This window comes from Eumetopias jubatus, unplaced genomic scaffold (genome assembly GCF_037043125.1).
Source record: "Eumetopias jubatus isolate StellerSeaLion01/CBP00866 unplaced genomic scaffold, mEumJub1_p1.0 scaffold_6, whole genome shotgun sequence".
Classification (NCBI taxonomy): Eukaryota; Metazoa; Chordata; class Mammalia; order Carnivora; family Otariidae; genus Eumetopias; species Eumetopias jubatus.
In genome coordinates, this window is record NW_028274812.1 from 44,883,156 (window position 1) to 44,907,733 (window position 24,578).

The following is a 24,578-nucleotide window of genomic DNA, read 5'->3' on the forward strand; positions in this document are numbered from 1 at the left end:
TATTCTGATTTTCAACAAACTTGACCATTTATTTCTCTTGTCTGGTGACAGAATTATTGTTTTTAAATTTTAGAATCTTCAAATCGGAAAGTCATGCTCAATAAAAGAAAATTTGGAAAAAAAGAGCAAGGAGGGGAAAAAAAACATCAATGTTAGTCTTGTGCCCCAATCAAACAGTTTTCCAGTTTCTTTTCTCTGCCTAGACTTTGAAAAAACAAAGAGAAATACTCATGGAACACTTTTTTTCTTCTGTGTTGCTAAAAGAGTAAATGCATGATTACTTAAAAGGAAATACCTACCAAACCCTATGCTGTCATCTACCGTCAGTTGACACCTAATTTTTCTGTTTTGTAGCACAGAGATGAGTTCCATTTCCTATCCTGTTGGTCACTGCAGGATACCCTTTGCTTTGACTAAGCCCTGAAATTACACTGTATTACATTTTTTTCTTCCATGGTATTTCCATAGCTTTCCTGAAATTTTGGCATTATCTTTGTTACTATTTTATGCTATGAACAGTTTTATTTTATCAGGTTGTAAACATACTCATATACAACTATGTATTCTGCCCCTTTTACTATTATATTTTTCATGTGATTGTATAGTTTCCATAAATATAAATTTAAACGTGTAAGAGTCCATCAAGAGTATTGTCCCAGTTTGATTAACTACTAAGTGTAGGTTGTTTCCTGATTTGAACATGACAAATATAAATAATTTGGATCATTAAAAGTCTGAAAATGATTTGAAGAATAAAAGCTCTATTGGTTCCCCCAGACCATACCTATTTATTTAGAGTGAAGCTGAAAAGTCTTTTATTTCTTTTCAGGTAGAAGGCAAAGTCTTATTGATGTCATAAACTGCAGAGAAAGTAGAGTACAAATGTACAGGCTTGGTGTTTGAAGGACACGCATGTTTTGTTGCACCTGCTCTGGAGGCGACAGGCCCCTCTGCAGTTATGTTGTGCTAAGAAGTCACAAACACTACCACCACCACTCAGCTCCTGGTGCACTTTCTGCAGACTTTCGGAGTCTTCCCATGTTAACGAAGGGCTACGGTTGTAAAATTCCCTACATTTAGCTTGTGTTTTTAGGTCTTGAGTTTATGGATCCCTAAGGCTAAGGGTGAGACATACTGTTTTTTTCTCTAAAAAGATTTAACAACACCTTATCTGATCATTATTGCTTGGCTTCTTTGGGCAAGGAGAAACCTAGTAAAGAAACAAGGGTGTCTTTCTCAAGAATGGAAACACAAATGATTCACCTAGCAACTGTCCAAAATATACCCCAGATTCTAGGTTTAATCTTTCAGCACCAGAAAGATTGCCACCTCAAAGAATATGCTTTGCATTTGAATTTGGATTGAATTAGATTCATGTCTTTTGTTTAGATTCTCAAGCCAGGATCCTCCCTGACTTGCTTTCTCATGTTTTTTGTTTTTTTTTAAAGATTTTATTTATTTATTCATGAGAGACAGAGGGAGAGAGAGGGAGAGAGAGGGAGAGAAGCAGAGGGAGAAGCAGGCTCCCAAGGAGCAGGGAGCCCGATGTGGGACCCGATCCCAGGACTCTGGGATCATGACCTGAGCCGAAGGCAGATGCCCAACCATCTGAGCCACCTAGGCGCCCCTACTTTCTCATGTTTTTTTATCTTTATTCCCCCTCCTGACTTCCCTTCATTTGTTCCTTTCTAGAACCCAAGGATTCTCAACCAGGGGCAATTTGGCAATGTCTGGAGGCATTATCTATGACAATAATAGGTCATTGTGATTGGGAGAGGGTAGACAGTATCACGGGCATCTAGAGAGTAATGGCCAGGGATGCTACTAAACTAACTCTACAATGTACAGGACGGTCCCACAACAAAGAACTAAGAAGTCCAACGTGTCAACAGTGCCTTTGTTAAGAAACCCCACAATAAATAAAAATGTGTATCTCAATGCAATGGATATTGGCCTTCCTTGGTTTATTAAAAGCCAAGGGCTAGTTCCTATAATAGACAGGAAACTGAATTCTAGAGAAGAAACTGACTAACCCAAGTTTTCTGTGATATGGGTTTGTAAGCATTGGCTTGTGATTCCTATTATAAAACTGATCAACCAAGAGCTAAACAGAAGGCTTTAATTTATGAAAATCTCCTTCTGAGATAAAAGAAGATTTAAAGAATCAAAAATTATGAGTATGATTCTTTTTAAACTTGTTTCCTTCTTGGGGTGCCTGGGTGGCTCAGTTAGTTGAGCGTCAGGCTCTTGATTTCATCTCAGATCATGATCTCAGGGTCATGAGATGGAGTCCCACGTTGGCTCTGCCCTCAGCGGGGAGTCTGCTTGGGATTCTCTCTTTCTCCCTCTGTCCCCTACCCTTGCTCTCTCTCTCTCAAATAAATAAATAAATAAATCTTAAAACAAACAAAGTTGTTTCCTTCTTGGGAATGCTGCAGAAAGTGTTTAAAGTAAGACAAAAAATAATTTTTCTACTACTTAACCTCTCTAAATCTCAATTTTTTTCTTCTGTAACTGAAGATAAAATGAAGGGAAATAATTTCCATTCTACAGAAAGGAATAGATGAACTAAGTCATGTCAAGTCCATGGGTGAAAAGGAAGTCTCAGTATACAATAGTTGTATAGGTTTGGGTTATTACTTACAAGCAATGAAAAACAATTCTGGCTAATTTAAGCAGAAAAAGGAATTATGGATAATTGGGTAGCACACAGGATTGTGAAAACCTAGGGAACCAGGTTTGGAAATAGCAAGAATAAAAGGAAGCCTATACAGCCAGAATCACAGGCCAAAATCACACTTCCATCTGTCACCAATGAACACGGATGCCCTGGCCTCCACCGCTGAACCAGAAATTGTGTACCCCTGCTGGCCCCCACTGCTGCCGAAAAAAGGTGTCACTACTCCCAGTCCCATCTCTCCTCCCTACCAAGAGGAACTGCCCCAGTCCTTGCCTCGCTGTCTCCAAGGTAAAAATCCCAGGTGGATTATTCTGGTTAGCTGACCCCAGGTGATATGCCTGTGCTCCAGCACTCACAGAGCCGGGACAGTATGCTTGTTAGACAACTTCAGTTCATTATGCGAAGAAGACTCTGTTTACCGTATTCAAGTTACAAAAGGTAGGGAATTCCCTAGACAGAGGAATTCCCTACACAGAGGGGGCTCAACCTCTGTTTGGGCAGCTCCCCCATTTATAGTGATGAATATCCACTATAAAAGTCTTTTCATCTTCACCCCCTCTGCTTACCATGGCCACAAAAGCCAAATGAGTTTTGAGTGAGTTACAATCAACTGGGGCCAAACAGATTCCATTTCCAACAACTCTTGTGACATGGCTTTTATATAATTGTTTCTCTACAGTTCTCTGACTGGTTTGTTTGGAAGACTATAAAAATTCTAAGGAGATGATTTTAGGTATTCTTACACTTTTTAATCTAAGTGCAAAAAAAAGATAACTGATGTTAAACGGTGTTCAGAACACATTTGTTTGGGGCCCCTTGTAGAATTAATCTATAAGAAGCATAAATGACAGGGGCTGATGAGGGGGGAGTCTATGTTTGATCTGTAAAGTCTGACAATCTGAGAAATAAACAGTGACTTGACAGTGGATGAAAGAGGAAGAATCAATGATTAGTAAACTCTGATACCACTGTTGATAAATGGTGGTTTTAGATAACGCTGCATCAAACCTAGAGCTGTGGGAAAGGGTAAATAAAGGATGTAAATCAGGTAACAGGTGGAAAAGCAGTTGTAGTTGGTCTTGAGTAAGGAAAAAAAACGTAGTAATAGAGATTTTGAAAATTGTTTTTTGTTATGTTTTGTCTTTAGTTTTGGGTACACCACACAAAAATGTAGTGGCTCATAAGTTTTAACTATAGAAGAGGTAAAATAACTCTCAAAGTTTAAATTATACTGGGTGCATTATTAGTCAAATCAACCAGACCATTGTTAAATAAACCTTTCTCTTTTGGTTGAGAAAAAATACTTCTTGGATTTTAAAGACAAACATGTATTTTGTACATATTCCTAACTCCTGTGCCAATATAAAAATACATTTAACTATGCTCTCTGGCAGGTATCAAAGGTATGTCTTGAAAAGTGACAGTTTTTAGATTCCTAAGTAGACTGTTGTAATATCTTAATTATTAAACTGATTCCACAAATACTTACATCTTTCCGACCATATTGTATGTTCTGCTTTAGGACCTGGAATTCGAAGAGAAGATACAGTTACCGCTGCAAGGAGCTCACAGTCTAAGGGGCTCCAAAAGACGATGATGAGTGTTGTAGCAAGTGTATGCAGGAAACTAAATGGTGATGGGTGTCTATAGCGCCACACGAGAAGAAAAAAGGAAGGTTTCCTGGAAGAGATGTCTGGTCTGTCTAATCCTAAATCACTGCACCAAAATTCTCAAGTTTTAAGAAGAGGGCAAAGAGTTTTTCGATATGTATATATAAAAGAAATTATCAGAAGGAGAATAAGGCTCAGAAATCACTTTGGGATGCCCAGACTTACTTCTTCACTATGCCTAACTCGAAATTTCATATTGTTAGTAAATGTGAATAAATATAATTTAAATAATACGTATGAACAGGATCTTCCAAGATTTTATCCACATTGCTCAAGTAAAATGTAGTGGATTTTCCTTGGCTTGATTCATCATACAACTGTTTATAGCGACCAACATCGTTTACTTTACCTTTTCATTTTTCCTGGTGGGGTTACTAGAGGCTAAGTGAAATCTGTGAAGCTTAGTACAGGGCCTGGCACACAGTAGAGTTTAATGAATGGTAGTCTCCCTCTCCAGTCCAGAGTGGGTCTTCTATGGCCATTCAATACAGTGCCTTTGCAATCGAAGACGCTCTGATACATGTTTGAACTCTACACTAACCTCACAGCTTAAGTACCCGTAGTCACCCAAGAAATCCTTAGCACCTTCTCTTTTTCCCAGTCTCCTCAGTTCTCGCCCCATTTATTCTTAGAAATACCTTGTGGCAAAACTCTGGAGGGATAAGTTCCTAAAACAAAACTGTCACATTTAAGTTCTATTAGAAATTTTTAATCACATAAGCATGATTCATAGAACAGTTATTGGAAGTTTCTGCCAGTGCAATTGCAAATAGAAGTATCAACATTTTATTATCTCTAAGAAAACAAATTCCACAGGAATTGAGACTACGTACAATTCCAAGTTCTAGAGTAGGTCAAGATAAGGCAATCAAAAATAAATAAATAAATAGATAGATAGATAGATAGATAAATTTATCAAGGGAGGGGGAAGGCAATAAATGTAGGCAAAGCACTCTGACAACAGATGGCAGCACTGGAGTATCAAACCCTGCTTTTCCCTTCCGTATTAGGTTGTGACTTGCAGAAATGCAAATCCCTGGTAGAGGTGGGCCAAAGATAATGTCTACATAGAGGGCACCTCATGAATATTTGAAATAGTCACATAGTACCAAAATAGCAAGCACACAGAGATGTGGCTGCTGCTACATAGTGGGATCATGAGAAGGGACAACACAAGATAAAAGTATTCTGAGACACAGAGAGTATGATTTGTTGAAGTTGTAAAGGTTGTAAACAGAACTGGAACTGGGTTCTACAATCCTGAAAATGGGGTATTCACCGAGGATCAGAGCACTGGAAGCATAAACACTTAAAATGCATTTCAGCCATACCCACACAGTACAATAGGAAGTTGAATGATATTTTTTTAAAGAAGTTAAATTTATTTCCAAGTATAGTCCATACCAACTAGAGAGTGATAATAGAAAATGAGTATTATAATTACTTTTTGGGTACTATTTCTTACATATTAATAGATTGGTATATGGCTTATAAGTGGGAATACATTTATTTTTTATTTTTTAGAAACATTTTTGGACAGGGATACCTGGGTGGCTCAGTCAGTTAAGCACTGATTCCTGATTTTGGCTCAGGTGATGATCTTAGGGTCCTGGGATCAAGCCCCACTAGGGTTCTGTGCTGGGGTGGAGCCTGCTTAGGATTCTCTCTCTGCCCCTCCCCACTCTCAAAAAAAAAAAAAAGAAAGAAAGAAAAGAAAAAATTTTGGACTGATTTGCCCATTTAGTATGCTGGTGACTTATACAAAAAGAAATGGATTCCCTCATCCCTCTATATTCCATGGTTAATAGCTAAGACTTTGGAGAAAAAGACAACTAGATTGAAATCTCACCTCACTCGATTATTAGCTGTATGACTTTACCAAGATACTTAAGCTCTCATCCATAAAATCATCTATTAAAAAGTGAATAATAGCCACCTCATATGATTTAGTGTGAAAGAATTAAAGCAAATAGCATAATGCTTTACACATAGTGTTTTGAACAACTGAAAGCTGTTCTTTTTTAAGATTTTATTCATTTATTTGAGAGAGAAAATGTGAGAGAGAGAAAGCATGAGTGGGGGGAGGGTCAGAGGGAGAAGCAGACTCCCCGCCGAGCAGGAAGTCCCGGTGAGGGACTGGATCCTGGGACTCCAAGATCACGACCTGAGCCGAAGGCAGACCCTTAACCAACTGAGCCACCCAGGCGCCCCCTGAAAGCTGTTCTTAATGTGATTCCACGTATGTGCTCCCCTCCAATTTTAAATCATTTACTTCAAATTCCTGAAAAATGCATTGCTAACCATAATATGTACAGAGAAAGTGGCTGGGACCTTGGTAGCTGTAGTAATGATGTTCTTGCAAATATTGCAGATGGAAATAGTTAATCTGAAATGGAATGAGAACAGATACATATTTTAGTTTTATATTATTTATTGTGTATTAAAACCTATGTGAAGGTGCCTATTGAAGCTCAAGGGAAAATCTCACAGTTTTGCTTAGCTAAGTTTGCTGAAGCCAAAGGACTTTATTGACCAATGCTAACTAGTGTGCCCTGCAGTACCCAGAGAGCAAACCAGAGCTATGATTTCTTATTTCTCAATGTCATTGCGTTGGCGAGGGGTACACAATATAGGCTTTGGTGGTGATCAACTGGAAGAGTCTGTTCCAGATCACAGGAGTCTATGGTGGGCTAGTACAATATTTCCTTAGGCAATGCAAGAGAGACAGTTCTCACCAGCCTACTCTAACGTCTGATTTCTCCTTCCCTTTCTAAGACTGGACTACTCTAGAAGTGGAAGGGGGTTGACAGTGAATAGGCTAATGGTAAAGAGCAGTTTGTAAACACTCCAAAGCACTACAAAATTCCAAATAAAAATTGTAGCTATGAGGGTTAGACTCACTAGCCCACGAGCTCTGCTTGAGTTAGGCTCATGTCTTACTTGTGTGTGTCCAATATATGAATCTTCAGAGTTTTTTTTTTATGAAATGTCACTGTGGGAACACTTCAGTTGTTGAAATAAGTACATTTTTAAAACACTTCCTTGGGAAACGTATGACCTGTGGTGCAATATTAAGGAATACCAAGTGCCAAGCCCACTGAAGTTAAGCATTTTACCTTTCTACTGAGTGAAGTAAATTTTAGAAACTAAGGCTTTGAAGTTAAAGAATACAACTAAATGGGACAGCTAATATGTGACAGGGTGTAAAACTTGAACCCAGGTCGGCCTGACTCTTAATCACAAGACAAAAGGTCCCGCATGAATTCAGCAAAACCTGGTCGGCCGCCGTCCTTCAACGCACAGCTCCAGGCAGTTTCCATCCGGCATTTAGGGCCTGGTTTAGCAAGAAGAGCCCCTACGTCCACCCACCTCACCCTCCACAGGCACTGTAATGGAAAGGTAAAACGTGGCCATTGCGCATGCTCACACCGCCCTGCCTCACATTCCCTTCCCTGCCCCTGGACGTCTCCGCAGCAACTTTAGGACTTTAGATAGGCTCCCGCCCACTGTGAAGTCAAATGGGCGGAAGCCGTTCATGTCTGCGACGTGGACACCCTTCTCTTCCTCGGGCCTTTCCAACTTGGAAGCAAACACGACGCGTTCCCGTTTCTCGGGGATTCAAGCTGGAGTTTGCCAGTTGTCAATATGGCCACTGACGGGCCGGTCCCAAGCAGAGGCTTTTCATAGGCCAAGGTAGCATCCTAGCCCCGCCCATTTCATCCCTCCAGGCTGCGTCCGCCTAAGTCTTCGCTACGCATGCGCAGCGGGGGCGGGCCGGGAGGTGGGACGGCCCGATTCTTCCGTGTGCCACCGCCGCCGCCTTGGCTTCACTGCTCTTGCCACTCCGGGGCTGCGTTGCCGGCGTTAGCCGCGCGAGGGGAAGGGAAGGGACCGACGGAGCGTGCGTGCGCGGGGGTCCCCGCAGTCCCGGCAGTTCCTCTCGCGCGGGGTGGGCGGGCGGCGGGGGTCAGTAGCAGTCAGGGGAGGCCCTAGACGGCGCCATGTCGGCGGGCGGCCCGTGCCCGGCAGGAGCCGGAGGGGGCCCAGGGGGCGCCTCCTGCGCCGTAGGGGTCTCCCCCGGCGGGGTATCCATGTTCCGATGGCTGGAGGTGCTAGAGAAGGAGTTCGACAAGGCCTTCGTGGATGTGGATCTGCTCCTGGGTGAGATCGATCCGGACCAGGCGGACATCACTTATGAGGGGAGACAGAAGATGACCAGCTTGAGTTCCTGCTTTGCGCAGCTTTGCCATAAAGCCCAGACTGTGTCCCAAATCAACCACAAGCTAGAGGTGAGCTGTGGGCCCTTCGAGAAGGTGGCATTCACCCCCAGTCATCAGAGCCCATTTAACGCACCGGTGAAAAGACCCTAGAAAACTACCCACTGGGGCACCAGGGCTTCAAATGTGACAGGGGAGTGCGTGTGTATATATGTGTAAAGGAAAGGAGTGAGGTGAGGTTGTAGAAAAAGGGGTGTAGATCGACCTGTGGGTGTCCTGGGGTCCTGTCACCCACCTTCCTAGTATCTCTGTGAGGAGGAAACAGGAAATGATTATACCAACCCACCGTACATCTAACATTAACAAACCAAAGGCTTGAGCTCAAAGATTCTCTATCCTAAGACTATCTTAGCCCACCTTGCAACATGTGAGTTCTTATATGGATTTTCACATTGATAAACTAGGTTTGTGTATCACCAGACTGATGAGTGTTGATTGTTTTTAACTATTTCAGATCAACGTCTGTTATTGCACACAGACATACTATTCCTTGCATGCATGAACAATTTAGGGGAATTCTATCAGAGCTCTTAGGAAAATTTAGTGGAATAAAACAATAGTAACAGTGTTCTTCTCAATTTACAGTTGGTCTTTAAATTACAGGCAGATACCACCAGAATACTCTATACAATTTTTCAAATGACTTGTAACATTGAGGTTTTGTTTGTTCTTTACCCTATTTCCCAAAGTCTGGATTTATTTGTGAAAGTGTGTGGAAGAATGGTCATTTGCTTTAGTCTCTAATCTTGGTTGTGGTTGTGGGTGTGGGTGGAGTGGTGGTGGTTCCAAGAAAGAAAAAAAAAACACCTACCACACTGTGCAGGAAATTAAATTAATGCATTATTACAGTATTTGGAAACATGGGAGATGAATATTACTACATAAAGAGAGCATTTGCTAACTAGATAATTTAAGAGAATGAATCTTTCGTCTTAAAGTAGATAAAAGTAGAATAATCAGTAATGTGCAGAGCTCTTTGAACATTAGGTTTCCTAAGAAGTCATCATTGCTATCGGTTATAATGATTGAGAGTACCCAGTGGATTCAAATCAATATGAATATCAGATATATATCCTCTCTATGATTAGTGGTTAGCATTCTTTCTCTTCCCTGTCAGTTAGCCATGAAAAAGGTATAATTCATCTGTGATCAGCATAGATGCAAATCAGAGATTTTGTTGAAAGAACTGTTCATTTCTTCCATCCTTTTTGAAAAGGTTGGGATGGAGGTGCTGATAGGAAGCTAATCACTTCTATGTGTATGAAAATGTTTCTTGATTTCTTGATTAGTAGTTATTTCTAGAAGATAGTTTATTTTTCAGGTGGTGAAAATGCCTTTAAGGGTTTTCAGAAATAGTACTTTAGCTTTAAATAAGAGAGCAAAAGTAGCTTTTGCCACATGAGAACTTTCATATCATTTACAACTGCAAGTATCTACTGAGGATAAACAGCTTTTTAAAAAATGAAACACTATCTACCTGATTTTTTTAAGTGACCAAAGGATACTTTCAACAGTGATATTTTGATGTCAGATATAAATTCAAATTTTGGAGAAATGATTGTGAGTAGGAGGTAGTGCTCTGTCTTTTTCATCTTTATTTTAGATGAGTATTCAGAGCTGTAATAAATTATGTATATTCTTTTTCTCAGAAATTGTAATTACATATTCTGACTCCACATCCTGGCTTAGGAGGTGGAGTTATTTCTCAAAATAAGAAATGCTAGCCTGTCATGATGTGAGCATGTTTCTTCAACATGCTCGAAACCCTTGACTTAAAAGATCTTAGAAAATGGGGAGGGGACATTTTGTTTTTGTGTTTTTTCACTTACATTTGACTTATCTGTTTGTGGGGTTAATCTTTCTACATTTAGCAGGTGTTACGGTCTTTGTGGAATTGGTTCTGTACTGCTGAGGAGAGAGGTTCATTGTCAGTAGTGCCTTTCGAGGTAGATCTGCTGTTGGATTATTTGCAGAATTTCAGAGGTTGCTTCATATACTGGTATCAGTCCCTGAGATCTTGAAATCTTAGAAAAGATTTCCATACTTTCTAGCCCTGTTTTATTTCTTAATAAGTGGATTGAATTAGTTCTATTGTTTTAAGGACATGGACATTAAGATAGAACATTTGAGACCATTTGTGGTTTGATATAACAGGTGTACACTGAATATCAGTGGTTTTAGAGATTAATACCTTAAACCATATTACCATAATAAAATATTTTTATAATCAAAACACAGATACCTCCAGTATGGCTAACTCATATTTAAATTGGCCTTGAGTATCTTTGCAGATTGCTCCTTCTTCTGCCCAGTTATTGTGTCTTTAGGTAACACCATGTTTAATATTAACATGGTAGTTAGAACAATTTTAGCTGCAAAAAAATCATAGGTTACATTTTAAAATAAAATATAAATGACATCTATGTGATTCCTGCTTGCCATAAGTTATATTTGGGGAGAGGGCTATTTATAAGGGGAAGGGGAGGGTAAAGAATATCAGAATATATTGAGGTAGTGCCATTTCAAATTACTCACATCTCCCTTACTTACCCTCCCCCCCTGCTTGAGAATCCCTGCTATGGTAAGCTACTTGGTGACAGCTGTGCTGGAGTCACAGGTACTGATTGGGACAGTAGTAAGCGTACTAGTAGTAATAGTAGTATTAGTGTGTTGGAGTAGAACAAAGATTGAGAACCAGTACTTCATAAAAACCCATCTCTCTACCTGGACATGCAGTTTTCTACCTCTATACCCCTTCTTTAAAATAACAGCAAAACAATACATCTGTCACATTCTCCTTTCTGTCAACAATTGCTGAATCAGTTTTTAAAGCGATTTACAGCCATCAGGTGGAGAAACTTTTAACTTTGGTCTAGAGACATGTTTATAATGATCTAATGACGTACTATTCTTTTACTGCTTTAAAGCTGTCCTGTTTTTAAACAAGCAGTGAGGCCATTTTGTAGCATTGAACTTGAAGGCTAATATTGATTCAGTATGTATTTATTGAGCACTAATTATGGTGCCAGGTGCTGTATTGGATATTTGGGATACAATGGAGAGCAAAAATGGACACAGTCATTTCTGTTACAAAGCTTGGATTCTATTGGATAGTTAATTGGAATAATTATCACCTAAGTGTGAAATTCCAACTTTGATGAGTATTATGAAAGGTACCTAGAATAATGAGAGCCTGTTCTGGGGGATCAGGAAGGCTCCTTTTGTAAGTGACCATTGAGTTAAGACATAAAGGATAAGTAGGAATTAATTAGGCCACAAGAAGTAGGAATATGATTCAGTATTCCAGTAGAGAGAACAGATTATGGAACGCACCTGTGAAGGGCAAGTGCATAATGCACTTGAAGAACTGAAAAAAAGTTGGTATGTGTTACAAGAGCAAAGGGCCTAAGAAATAAGATGCAAAATAAGTTTGAACAGGTGGATAGGAACCATATCTACTTGATTTTATTGGCCATGCAGTAGATTTGGGGGGGCTGTATCATAGCAGTGGGAAATGTTTTAAACTAGATGGTAACCTCAGGTCTGAGATTAGATTAGCTCACTCAAGCTAGGGTAAGGAGAGAGTTTGGGATAGTGCACAGAATGAACTCAGGAAATCATTTAGGAGGTCCTTATTCTGATCCATATGAGAGGTTAGTGAGGGTAGGATGGTGCAGGGTAGGGTAGTGAGATGGAGGTAAGTGTTCAGAACAGGAGACGCTTGAGAGGTGAAAATAAACAGCCTAGAAATGGATTGGAATGGAGGGATGAGGGAATTTAGGATGACTCCAAATGTCAGTTGGCTGGATAAGTAGATAGATGTGAGTTATTACTAAAAATAACTGTATTGCTAACCTTATTGATCAGTTACTAATGGCCAGACTCTGTGTGTTTTGCATATATTGATTCATCTAATTCTCATGATAGTTCTTTGTGATAGGTTTAGTATTATTATTTCCATTTTACTCAGGATTAAGTAAGGGGCCCAAGGCCCCAGAGCTAGAGAAACCAGGTTCTCCAAAACACACATTTATGCTTGCTTGGTGGGAGGTAGCAGGAGGTGGAGAGAAAAGCAGGCAGAAAGAGTAAATGTGGGTGGATAGGTAGCAGGAAGGAAGAGTATGGGTTTCCAGGGAGGTATCGTTACAAAAATTAAACATATTTATAAGCCAATGAGATGCATCTAGTTGAGAGGAAAGCTGAATATTCTAGCGAAAGAGAGGGATAATTAGTATTTGTAAGGTTTCTGAACGAAGAGGAGATCCAAGATACATGTAGGGAGAACGGCCTTATGTTGAAAGGACAGCTGTTGTACTTTGAGGCAGAGGGAGACCGTGTTGAGGGAGGGGAAAACAGTGAGAGCAGAAGGTGGGAGGTTGAGAGTTTTTGTCTGATGGTTTCTTTATTCTCTGTAAAATTGGAGCCTGGGACAACTGCTGAAAGTGGGTGAGAGTAATAAGAGCTTGGAGAGAGTAAAAAGTTTTGAAATAGGGAAGAGTGGGAGAGCCAGCTGGCCAGAGAAATAGAAGGACTGCCAGGCAAGGTTGGGGACTTCCTTGGAGCTAGTTATCATAAATTCATGGTACAACATGTCTGCCCTGTTGTGTGACTTGCTCCGGCAATGCTTACATGGTTAGTAACAGGCACAGTGATGACAGTAATGATCCAGTGCTGTAGCAAGGGGTTTGCTATGTAGGCAAGAGTGTTACTGAAATGAAAATGGTAATGAGGATGAAGAAAAGGAGATAATCTTCCATTAAAGAAGTAGAAACAGGATTTGATAATTATGTACGTGCAGAGGGTGAGGAGGACAGGTTGGATGCCACCACAATTCTGTTTGATAAATGCATTAGTTGATAGCTATTTAATAGTCTCCCCCAAAATTCATGTCTACCCAGAACCTCAGAATGTGACCTTATTTGGAAATAGAGTCTTTGCAGATGTATTTCGTATAAGGGTGGAGATAAGATCATAGCAGCTTAGACTGGGCCCTAAATCCAATGAGATTGTCCTGATAAGAGACACTCAGGACACACAGAGACACTGAGAAGAATGCTGTCTGCAGAAAGAATCTGAGATTGGGATGACATGTCAGCAAGCTGAGAAATGCCAAGGATTGCTGTCGACCACCAAACACTGGGAGACAGGCATGGTACAGTTTCTCCTTCAGGGTATCCAGAAGGAACCGATCCTTGATTTTGAGCTCCTGGCATCCTGAATTGTAAGAGAATATATTTTTGTTCTTTTAAGCCACCATCTTTGTGGTTATTTGGTGTGATAGCCCTAGGAGACTTAGACCATTTACAGAAGTAAGGAATCCAGGAGAAGGAACAGGTCTGGCAGGAAAGATAATGAAGTGAGTTTAGGAGATTGTGCATAGTTAAGGTCCTTATCCTTTCTTGCATATTCCTAACATAGTCTCCTAGTTGCTTCTTACCTGCTCCAAACCATCCTTTCATTGTCAACGTTATTCTAAAACGTTTCATTTGAACAGTTCATATCAAAAAAGGGGCAACTCTGATTCTGGTCGCTCTTCTTTTTATACTTCCCTTTTACTCATTGGCTAACATTCAGACTCTAGCATGGTGATCAGTGCCCACCCAGTGCGTCTGTCCTCACCCCTTGTCACCCCTTCGTGGCTGCTTTTGCCTCTCAATAAAACTGGTCTCTGTGCAGTTGTCTAAATAGGCCTTGCTCTTGCAAGGCGTTGCTACTTTAACATAGGCTTTTGTGTATAATGCCTTTTCTGCCCCGTTGTCTGCAGTATCACACACCCACTCGTCTTTCAAGATACCACTTATATCACCATCTCTGAAGGCTGTCCTCACCCCATTTATCTCTCCTCTCTATAGGCAGAGGCTGTCAACACCTTTAACTCACTTGGACTATTAAATTGGTTACGTTGTACTATCATTAATGGTTGCCACAGCTCTTTACCTCTAGAAGGTAAGATCTTTGAGGGTCAGGACGATGGCTTATGTGAAATAATCTCAATGTCAAATGCTTCGTAAAAGCTGACTTTGGGTGGGAACATTTTCTCTTTGTGAACTCATTTTGGTTTCTTTTTTTTTTTTTTAAGATTTTTATTTATTTGACAGAGACACAGTGAGAGAGGGAACACAAGCAGGGGGAGTGGGAGAGGGAGAAGCAGGCTTCCTGCGGAGCAGGGAGCCTGACACGGGGCTTGATCCCAGGACCCTGGGATCATGACCTGAGCCAAAGGCAGACGCTTAATGACTGAGCCACCCAGGCGCCCCCCCATTTTGGTTTCTAAGAATTGGTTGGTGGTTTTTTTCCCTGTAGTGCTTTCAAAACCTTAATGAGTAGTGAGTAATTCCTTTGAGTATTGATATCCGGTTGACTTACATGTGGATTTCAGAATTGGTGTTTTGCTGGCCCTTTTTTAAAATTGGAAATTTGAAACTCACACATTAAATACCAACCTTTCTGACCTATATACATCCCTTTCTCCCTTGTGAGGGGTTTTCATTTCTCAGACCTTTCCATACACGGTATATTAGCTGATCTCCATTCAGTACTCAGGTGAATTTCTCCTCTCTGACTGACCCTTTCACTTCTTCTTTTTTTTTTTTTAATTTAAATTCCAGTTAGTCGACATACAATGTAATATTCGTTTCAGGTGTACAATATAGTGATTCAACACTTGCATACATCACCCAGACTTTTACTTCCTTTTTTTTTCCCACTTTTTAATAAAAAAATTTTATTTTATTGTGTTATGTTAGTCACCATACAATACACATTAGTTTTTGATGTAGTGATCCACGATTCATTGTTTTCATATAACACCCAGTGCTCCATGTAGTACGTGCCCTCCTTAATACCCATCACCGGGCTAACCCATCCCCCTACCCCCCCTCCCCTCTAGAACCCTCAGTTTGTTTCTCAGAGTCCATAGTGTCTCATGGTTCATCTCTCCCTCCAATTCCACCCCCCTCCCGTCATTTTTCCCTTCCTTCTCCTAATGTCCTCCAGGCTATTCCTTATGTTCCACAGATAAGTGAAACCATATGATAATTGACTTTCTCTGCTTGACCTATTTCACTTAGCATAATCTCCTCCAGTCCCATCCATGTTGATGTAAAAGTTGGGTATTCATCCTTCCTGATGGCTGAGTAATATTCCATTGTATATATTGACCACATCTTCTTTATCCATTCATCTGTTGAAGGGCATCTCGGCTCTTTCCACAGTTTGGCTATTGCGGACATTGCGGCTATGAACTTTGGGGTGCATATGGCCCTTCTTTTCACTATATCAGTGTCTTTGGGATAAATACCCAGTAGTGCAATTGCTGGGTCATAGGGTAGCTCTATTTTTAATTTTTTGAGGCACCTCCACACTGTTTTCCAAAGTGGCTATAACCAACTCGCGTTCCCACCAACAGTGTAAGAGGGTTCCCCTTTCTCTACCTCTCCAACATTTGTTGTTTCTTGCCTTGTCAATTTTTGCTCTTCTAACTGGTGTAAGGTGGTATCTCAATTCTTTAACACCATACACAAAAATAAACTCAAAATGGATGAAAGACCTCAATATGAGACAGGAATCCATCAAAATTCTAGAGGAGAACATAGGCAGTAACCTCTTTGACATCGGCCACAGCAACTTCTTTCAAGATACATTTCCAAAGGCTAGTGAAACAAAAGCAAAAATGAACTTTTGGGACTTCATCAAGATGAAAAGCTTCTGCACAGCAAAGGAAACAGTCAACAAAACAAAGAGGCAACCCACAGAATGGGAGAAGATATTTGCAAATGACGCTACAGATAAAGGGCTGGTATCCAAGATCTATAAAGAACTTCTCAAACTCAACACCCAAAAAACAAATAATCAAGTCAGAAAACGGGCAGAATATATGAACAGACACTTCTCCAAAGAAGACATACAAATGGCTAACAGACACATGAAAAAGTGTTCATCATCATTACCCATCAGGGAAATTAAAATCCACTTGTTTTTGAATTGGTACATCACACATGCCTCTATAATAGTGTTTATGACACTCCCCATCATAATTAGAAATGTCATTTTATCTCTTTACCAGACAGTGAAGTTCTGAAGGGCAGAATCCATGTCTCATTCATCTTTTTGTCTCCAGATCCTGGCATACAGCATGTACTCAAGAGCTGTTTATTTGAGTGAAGAAATTATTTGAAACACTTTTAGTGTTCTGCCATGAATCCTCCCAAGATTACCAGTAATCATTTTGTAATACAAGTTTCATGAGAGCTGGGCTGGTGTCTGTCTGATTATATCCATAGTGTCTAACACAATGTCCACCACACTGTTGAATGACTGAATCTGCGGGTTCATTTATTCCCCTGGTATGCAGTTCACAAGGATATGATTTGTGAGTTAGTATTTCATGGTATTCCACTTTAAGAAAAATTTGGAACTGTGACTAAAATAACATTAAACATCACTATATGAGAGTATTGTGTATGGATTTAATGTGCTTGTGACATTTCTAAAATATTGGGTGAGTTGATTCTCCTCACCCTTCCTCCAGTTTGATCATAGAGCAACTGAGTTCTTTAACATTACAGTGGAAACAAGAAACATGTTATTTGGGACTTCATTTTGTGGTTAACATCAGAGTAATTTAACTTCCACAACACATCACGGATTTATATACTTGCTTCTATTTCAAATCTCTCCCCCCAATCTTAGTTTATTCACTTTGTCTCCTATATTACACACAGCTGCCTTTTTTAAAACATAAATTTGATCATGTCTTTCTGCTTAAAATTCCTCAATAATATTATAAATAAAATTCAAACTTCTTATTATGGCTGACAAGCTCTGTATGATCTGACCTGTGGATATGTCTTCAATGACATATCTATTTTATTTTGTATGGTCCAGCCACATAGGCCTCTCTTCAGACTCTAAGACAACAGTTCTCAAACATTTTGGTCTCAGGACCCGTTTACACTGTACAAATTAAGAGGCCCCCAAAGAGGGTTTTTTATTTATTTTTTTAATGTGAGTTATATCTATTTGTGTTTACAGTATTAGAAATTAAAACTGAGAAAAGCTTATTTATTGCATCAGTTAAAAATAGCAACAGTAAGCCTATCAGATGTTAATATAAATATCATTTTGAACGAGAAAATAACTTAAAAAAGTAGCATTGTTTTACATTTAAAAATGATTGTTAAATATCTGGCTTACTAGAAGATAGCTGGATTCTTATATCTGCTTCTGCATTCAAACAGTTGTGATTCAAGGTTTGGGTTATAGCCTAGGAAGAAAGTTTGACCTCACAGAAATAAGTAGTTGGATAAGGGAGAAGTATTTAATAACCTTTTCAGATAGTTGTGGATATTTTTCTTTGATATTAAAAGGTAATTTCTTGGGGTTCCTGGGTGGCTCAGTTGGTTAAGAGTTGATTAACTCTTTGATTTTGGCTCAGATCTCGATCTTAGGGTCCTGAGATCCAGCGATGAGTTGGGCTCTGCGCTCAGTGGGGAGTCTGTTTGAGATTCTCTCCCTCTGCACCTCTTGCTCATGCATACTCTCTCACAAAATAAATAAATGAAATCTTTTTTTTTTAAAGGTAATTTCTTAAAGGTTAGTTACAGTATGGAGTCTAAAACTCACCAGTGAAGTTTTCATCCCCTATTACAGTAAAATAATGTGTAGTCACTGAAGGAATCCTTGACTGAGTCATGATGTTGACATTATGGATTGGTCATTTTGAAAATACTGGTTTGCTGAGTTATGCAGATTTTCTAAATGTGGGCACATCTCATTATACAATATTTTAAAAATCCCATTTGGGGGCACCTGGGTGGCTCAGCCAGTTAGGCGTCTGCTTTCGGCTCAGATTATGAACCCAGGGTTGTGGGGTCGAACCCCACATTGGGCTCTCTGCTTAGCAGGGAGCCTGCTTCTCCCTCTCCCTGCTGCTCCCTCTGCTTGTACTCTGTCAAATAAATAAAATCTTTAAAAAAAATTAAAATAAAAATCACATTTGTTACTATTACCAGTCTCATTAGAAAAATCTTTAAGTGTTTAGAAGCTGTTAAGATCATGGTGATGGATTCAGTTTTTCCAAAATTCTAATTTTCATTTGAAAACACAAATTTTTATCATTGGCAGTAAATGCTGCCAGTTGTTTGCCTTGAAGGAACAGATTGACTTAATTATTCTCAAGATTATGTCTACCAAATACATTAACCTTAATAACTGTATTTGCTCTTCTTTCAAGTAAAAATGATGTTCCATGAAAAAAAAAGTTTGGTTTTGCAACTCAAGCAATTGCATAAGTGCTTTTTCTTGGGACAACATGGTTTGATATGCAGCATATACGCTTTATGCACACTTCCCATTTCATCACACAGAATATTAATAAAGTTGTACTCGAGGCTTGAGATTTTAAGAATTAATAATTTTTTCTGCTGCATCATGGGCATTCTTAAATGAACTTTTTTTTAAACCGCAAGCACATAGTGGTGAAGAGTACACTGCATTGACTTGTACTAAAATGCTATTATCATTTACTCATCATTGCTTTTGCACCTGTAGTACAAATGTCAGCATGGTGAAAAAAGCAACTGTTTTAATATTATTAAAATAGTTTTGACCTTGTGGATGCCCTGGAAAGGTCCCACAGACCTGTGAGAACTGCTGCTCTGATAGTAATGGGAACACTTCCCAGAAGAACCATACTCTCCCACCCCACTAATTCCCTTCTTTTTGTTTCTTTCATACAGCGCATGCTTTGTAATTATATATTATATTACTAGCTTGTAATGACCTTGGACAAGTTACCTAACCTCTCCGCATTCCAGTTTCCTTCTCTGTACAAAAAATTGCGTCTCTTGAGGTTTAGCATGAGGATTAAGACAATTGAAATATGCATATATTCAAAACAGTGCCTGGTACATGTGCCATTCATTTTCTTTATGTGCTGCCTCCCGCACAAGGCCACCATAAGCTTTGCAGGGCAGGACCCACCTATGTGTCATCTACCAGTGTATCCCCAGAACCCAGCCAAGTGCATGGTTGGGGGTTGATAAATACTTTTTGAATGAATGTATTTTAAAAATAATAAGTTTGCTTGTCCTAAGCTGCAGAGCAGTTTGGGGAGAAATGATGACAGATGAAGTTAGTGGTCCTTATGCTTGGATCGAGAGGAAATTGGAGTGAATAGGTGTTTTCTCACATAACTTTTGTAAGCCAAATGAACGGACTGTTTCAGCAGCCAACTTGTAGTAAAGAGAAATATTATTTCCTATCTCAGGGGGCGGCAGAGGTTTTTATATTTGACCTGTGGATATATTTTCTGTTTGGTCAGAGTCTTTGTTTTCAAATAGGACTTGGCTTTCTGTAAACTTGGGTAGTCGGAGCAATGCTGACCACTTCAGGCCTATCGGAAAAGAGAAGATAGAGGTGTGTGTTAACTCAAATTAGCTCTAAGATTTTGTTCTGATATGTGGAAGGAGTAGAAGAAAAACCAGGGAATGGATCAAAATACTTTTGTTAGTTACATTATCCCCTTGACTTTTGTCACAGGAGAAAAGGCCACGTGAAGAATATGGTTCTGTTCTTCTGCTGTCGTTCAGGATCCTTTATACAACAATTCCTGTGATGCTTTCTTTTAAAAGTTTAGTTCCAGGAAAGAAAGAGTCTCACCAGATAAAATGGCATTGCTTCTTTTAATGAGACAAGGAGAATTATATAATGTAAAGGTTCTCCTAGTTATGGGAAACTAGTATTAAATTTAATACACAATATACAGTATTAGGATGGTATTTTTATAGTAATATCTTGCCATCTCTATATGTTTATTTTTTATATTTATCTTTTTTTTAAAGATTTTATTTATTTATTTGACAGAGAGACACAGCGAGAGAGGGAACACAAGCAGGGGGAGTAGGAGAGGGAGAAGCAGGCTTCCTGCGGAGCAGGGAACCCAATGTGGGGCTCGATCCCAGGACTCTGGGATCATGACCTGAGCCGAAGGCAGATGCTTAACGACTGAGCCACCCAGGCGCCCCTTTTTTATATTTATCTTATGAACTTTAAAGCCTTTTGGGAAGTAGGTGGGTGTAGATGATTAATTTTAAGTATTGGTATTAAATAGTATAATTGCTAGAGATTTAAATTCTAATCTATTTCCATCCTAAACTGCATTTTCAAACATAAAAAAAAAATACAGACATTTAAAAAGCACACTTGTTTCCTTTTAGTGATTACCTTGTGTACACTTTATTTATTATTAACATATAATGTATTATTTGTTTCAAGGGTACAGGTCAGTGATTCATCAGTCTTACACAGTTCACAGTGCTCACCATAGCACATACCCTCCCCAATGTCCATCACCCAGCCACCCCATCCCTCCCACCCACCTCCACTCCAGCAGCCCTCAGTTTGTTTCCTGAGATTAAGTCTCTTATGGTTTGTCTCCCTCTCTGGTTTCGTCTTGTTTCATTTTTCCCTCCCTTCCCCTATGTACACATACTTAAAAACAGAAGGTGCAGAAACATAGGTAAATGTGAGATTATATTTACTTCTTTATCAGCAGCTTCCTGTGCTGCTGTTCATTACAGTTAAACTGCTATTTGGAGTCAGCTATTTTCATTGTAATTCTTAAACAGCTTGGGGAATGTGTGCTTTTGTGTGCATGCATGTCTGTCCCTGCTTTTGTGTGCATACACACGAGTCCCCGTGTGTGTGGGGGGTGGGGGGTGGGAGTTGCTGGCTAGATGAGGAATGTTCTGAGTTTCTTGCTTCAAGCCCTGTTTTCCTGAGATTTGGGGATGTGATCTCATCTGGAGCTCCTGGGCTGCTTCAGCACCATTTCTCTTACTGCCAGGATTACACAGAATGTCAGGAGGTCTGTGTTTTAATGCCATTTGTAATTTGGGACAACTCACCTAATCTTTTTGGGCCTCAGTTTCTTCCTGTGCAAAATAAAGATATTTTACCAGATTTGTTTAGGTTCTTAGGTTGGGCCCTCTAAAATATGTTACTAAAAGAGCTGAATGACATGCTGAAACTAATGACTGATCTAGATCCAAGTTCCCTGCCATACAATATGATGTTTGCTAGTTTCTTAGTTTGATCCTCTCCTGAACTAGAGGTTTTTGAGGGGTGCTTAAGGTAAACTAATTGGCATTTTTATCCACAAGACTGTTAAATAAAAACTAGCGTATGTTTAGAAAGAAAAAAATACAACTGTTGCGTAGTTTTAGAAGATAACATGGACAGAGGATTAAGGTCTAGACAACATGGAAAAATAGGAAACTCAAAATAAAAAATTCCTTTGATTTTGGTGTCACACAGTGGAATCCAGTAGTGACAGATTATTTTAGAAAGGAATTATCTTGTTGGAAAAGTTTGGATGTTTGAAAGAGTGTGAGATAAGAAATAGAAAAGTAACAGCTCCATTAAATACAAATAAGTGGTGATGATAACGTTCTAATGTTATTTAGATAGACTGATTCTCTTTTTCTTTTTTGGGAATACTTCATTCCTACTTTGCGAAATACACCTCGATTTTCATCTCTCTCCACACTCCATTCCAGCTGGACCACATGCTGAGAATTACTGCTTTAGAAAATCTCACCAGTGATATAATGGCTTGGGTGTAGTGAAGGCCATAGTCCTAAATAAGGCCCAGAGACCTCCTGGAATGAGATCATTTTATCCTTACTGTCTAGGGAAAGAATGTCTTGATAGTCAGTTTTATTTTATTTTTCCTATAAATGAATCTTCAAGATCAATTGTAGGAAAGTGAAAAGATTGTTTCCCAAATTAAGACTGTATTTGACATAGTTTTTAACTCCGATTTTGCTTTTTTTTTTTAAGATTTTATTTATTTATTCATAAGAGACAGACAGAGAGGCAGACGGAGAAGCAGGCTCCCCGCCGAGCAGGGAGCCCGATGCGGGACTCAATCCTAGGAATATGGGATCATGACCTGAGCCGAAGGCAGACGCCCAACCATCTGAGCCACCCAGGCGCCCTCGATTTTGCTTTTTAAAGCATTTTTGGGATATCGCTTAAAAAATTTAAGTAAGAGTTGAAGGTTGAAATCTGCTGTTTCCTTTAAACTTTCACTCTTTACTGGTTCTAGTGTTCCCAAAGTAAGACAGTCAGGTGAAAAATACTCAGGCTTTTTTATGGTCAGGCTGATTTTGAGTCTGTTACTTATTAGCTATGGGATTTTGAGCAAATCATTTAAACTCTGACTTCCCGTTTCCTTAACGATTAAGAAAAAAGTTGGAGAGTAGGAATTACAGATAATGTATGGTGTGTATAAGCCTGCCATATGGTATATAGATGCTTGCTTTGTGGTAGCTCTGAATATTGTTAGTAAGTTAAACATATGTATTGTAACTATAGAAACACATTTTTTTCTCCTTATGGCCAGCTGCTTGATAACACTTCCACTGCCTTGCCCTGCGAGTAATTGGGTTCAAAGTGCTGTTTTGCTGCTGAGCAGTTGGGTAGCCCTGGATATAAAAACAATTTTGGTTTCATTGTGTAAATAGTAATTATCATCAATAGTCTTTATGTTCTCTAAGATCTCTTTAAATTCTAACATTTGGTGATATTAGGAAGGTAACCATTAAATAAAATATGGAAATTTCTAATCTTGACATAAAATTTATCAATGACTGTGTTCTTAGCAGCTAAAATGCTTACATCATGGACAAGAAACGAGTTACTTAAATATTACTAAATTTAGAGTAAATTTGAAATACTTGTTTGAAAAATAAAATTGGGCTTTGAATTTTATTTTACTTTATTTTCTGGGTAGATACAGTGTACTTTATTGATACACATGACAAAGTGGGGCTCCCTAAGCCCCCCTCCTTCTTCAGAAGGTCTAGGACGAAACTTGCTAAGGTCAAGAGATTCTCATTGTACTAGGGGATGATTTGGAGCAAGAACCCTTCCAGCAGCTGAGGGCTTCTGTGTCTTCCTCTTGTGCTCTCTCACTGGGGCTGGTGGTCCAGGGGGCTCTTACTTTATTAGAGGCCATGTGGACCATAAGATTACCACCTGGTTGCTGTAGCCAAATTCTTTGTCATACCAGAAAATGAGCTTGAACGCAGTGGTCATTGAGGGCAATGCCAGTCCCAGCAGTGAAGGTGGAAGAGTGGGTGCCATTGTTAAAGTTGCAGGAGACAACCTGGTCCTCATTGGAGCCCAGGCTACCCTTGAGGGGGTCCTCCAATGCCTGCTTCACCATCTTCTTGATATCATCCATATGGGGCAGCTTTCTTTAGGCAGCAGGTCAGATCGATTACTGACACGTTAGGGGTGAGGACATGGAAAGCCAAACCGGTGAGCTTCCCATTCAGCTCCTGGATAACCTTGCCTCCATCCTTGACTGTAGAAGCAGGGATGATGTTCCAGGCAGCTCCTCAGCCATCACACTGCAGCTTCTCAGAGGGGCCATCCACGGTCTTCTTGGTGGTATTGATGGCATGGACTGTGTTATTAGTCTTTTCATGTTGCCCAAGTTGTCATGAATAATCTTGGACAGGGGGTCAAGCAGTTGGTGGTACAGGAGGCATTGCTGACAGTCTTGAGGGAGTTGTCATACTTCTTGTGGTTCATGCCCATCACAAACATGGGCCATCATCAGAGCGGGCAGAGGTAATGACCCTCTTGGCCCCACCCTTCAAGTAAGCCCCAGCCTTCTCTGTGGTAGTAAAGACACCAGTGGATTCTACAACATTCTCAGCATCAGCATCACCCTATTTGATGCTGGAGGGATTTCCCTCCTGGAAGATGGAGGTGGGCTTTCCAGTGATGACAAGTTTTCTGTTCTCAGCCTTGACCGTGCCATTGAATTTGCCATGGTTGAAGTCATACTGGAACATATAGACCATGTAGTTGAGGTTAGTGAAGGGGTCATTGATGGCAACAATGTCAATTTTGCCAGATTTAAGAGCAGTCCTGGTA

General features: G+C 39.8%; 1 protein-coding gene across 2 annotated transcripts in view; it reads left to right on the forward strand.

Moving 5' to 3' along the window:
• Positions 1 to 8,139: 8,139 nt before the first annotated feature.
• GOPC (golgi associated PDZ and coiled-coil motif containing) overlaps positions 8,140 to 24,578 on the forward strand; it is a 41,910-nt gene continuing 25,471 nt past the window's right edge. For both annotated transcript variants that reach the window (XM_028117020.1, XM_028117021.1), the window contains exon 1: positions 8,140 to 8,639. In XM_028117020.1, the coding sequence (XP_027972821.1) occupies positions 8,352 to 8,639 (288 nt within the window). In that variant the 5' untranslated portion in view covers positions 8,140 to 8,351. The remainder of the gene's footprint in view (positions 8,640 to 24,578) is intronic.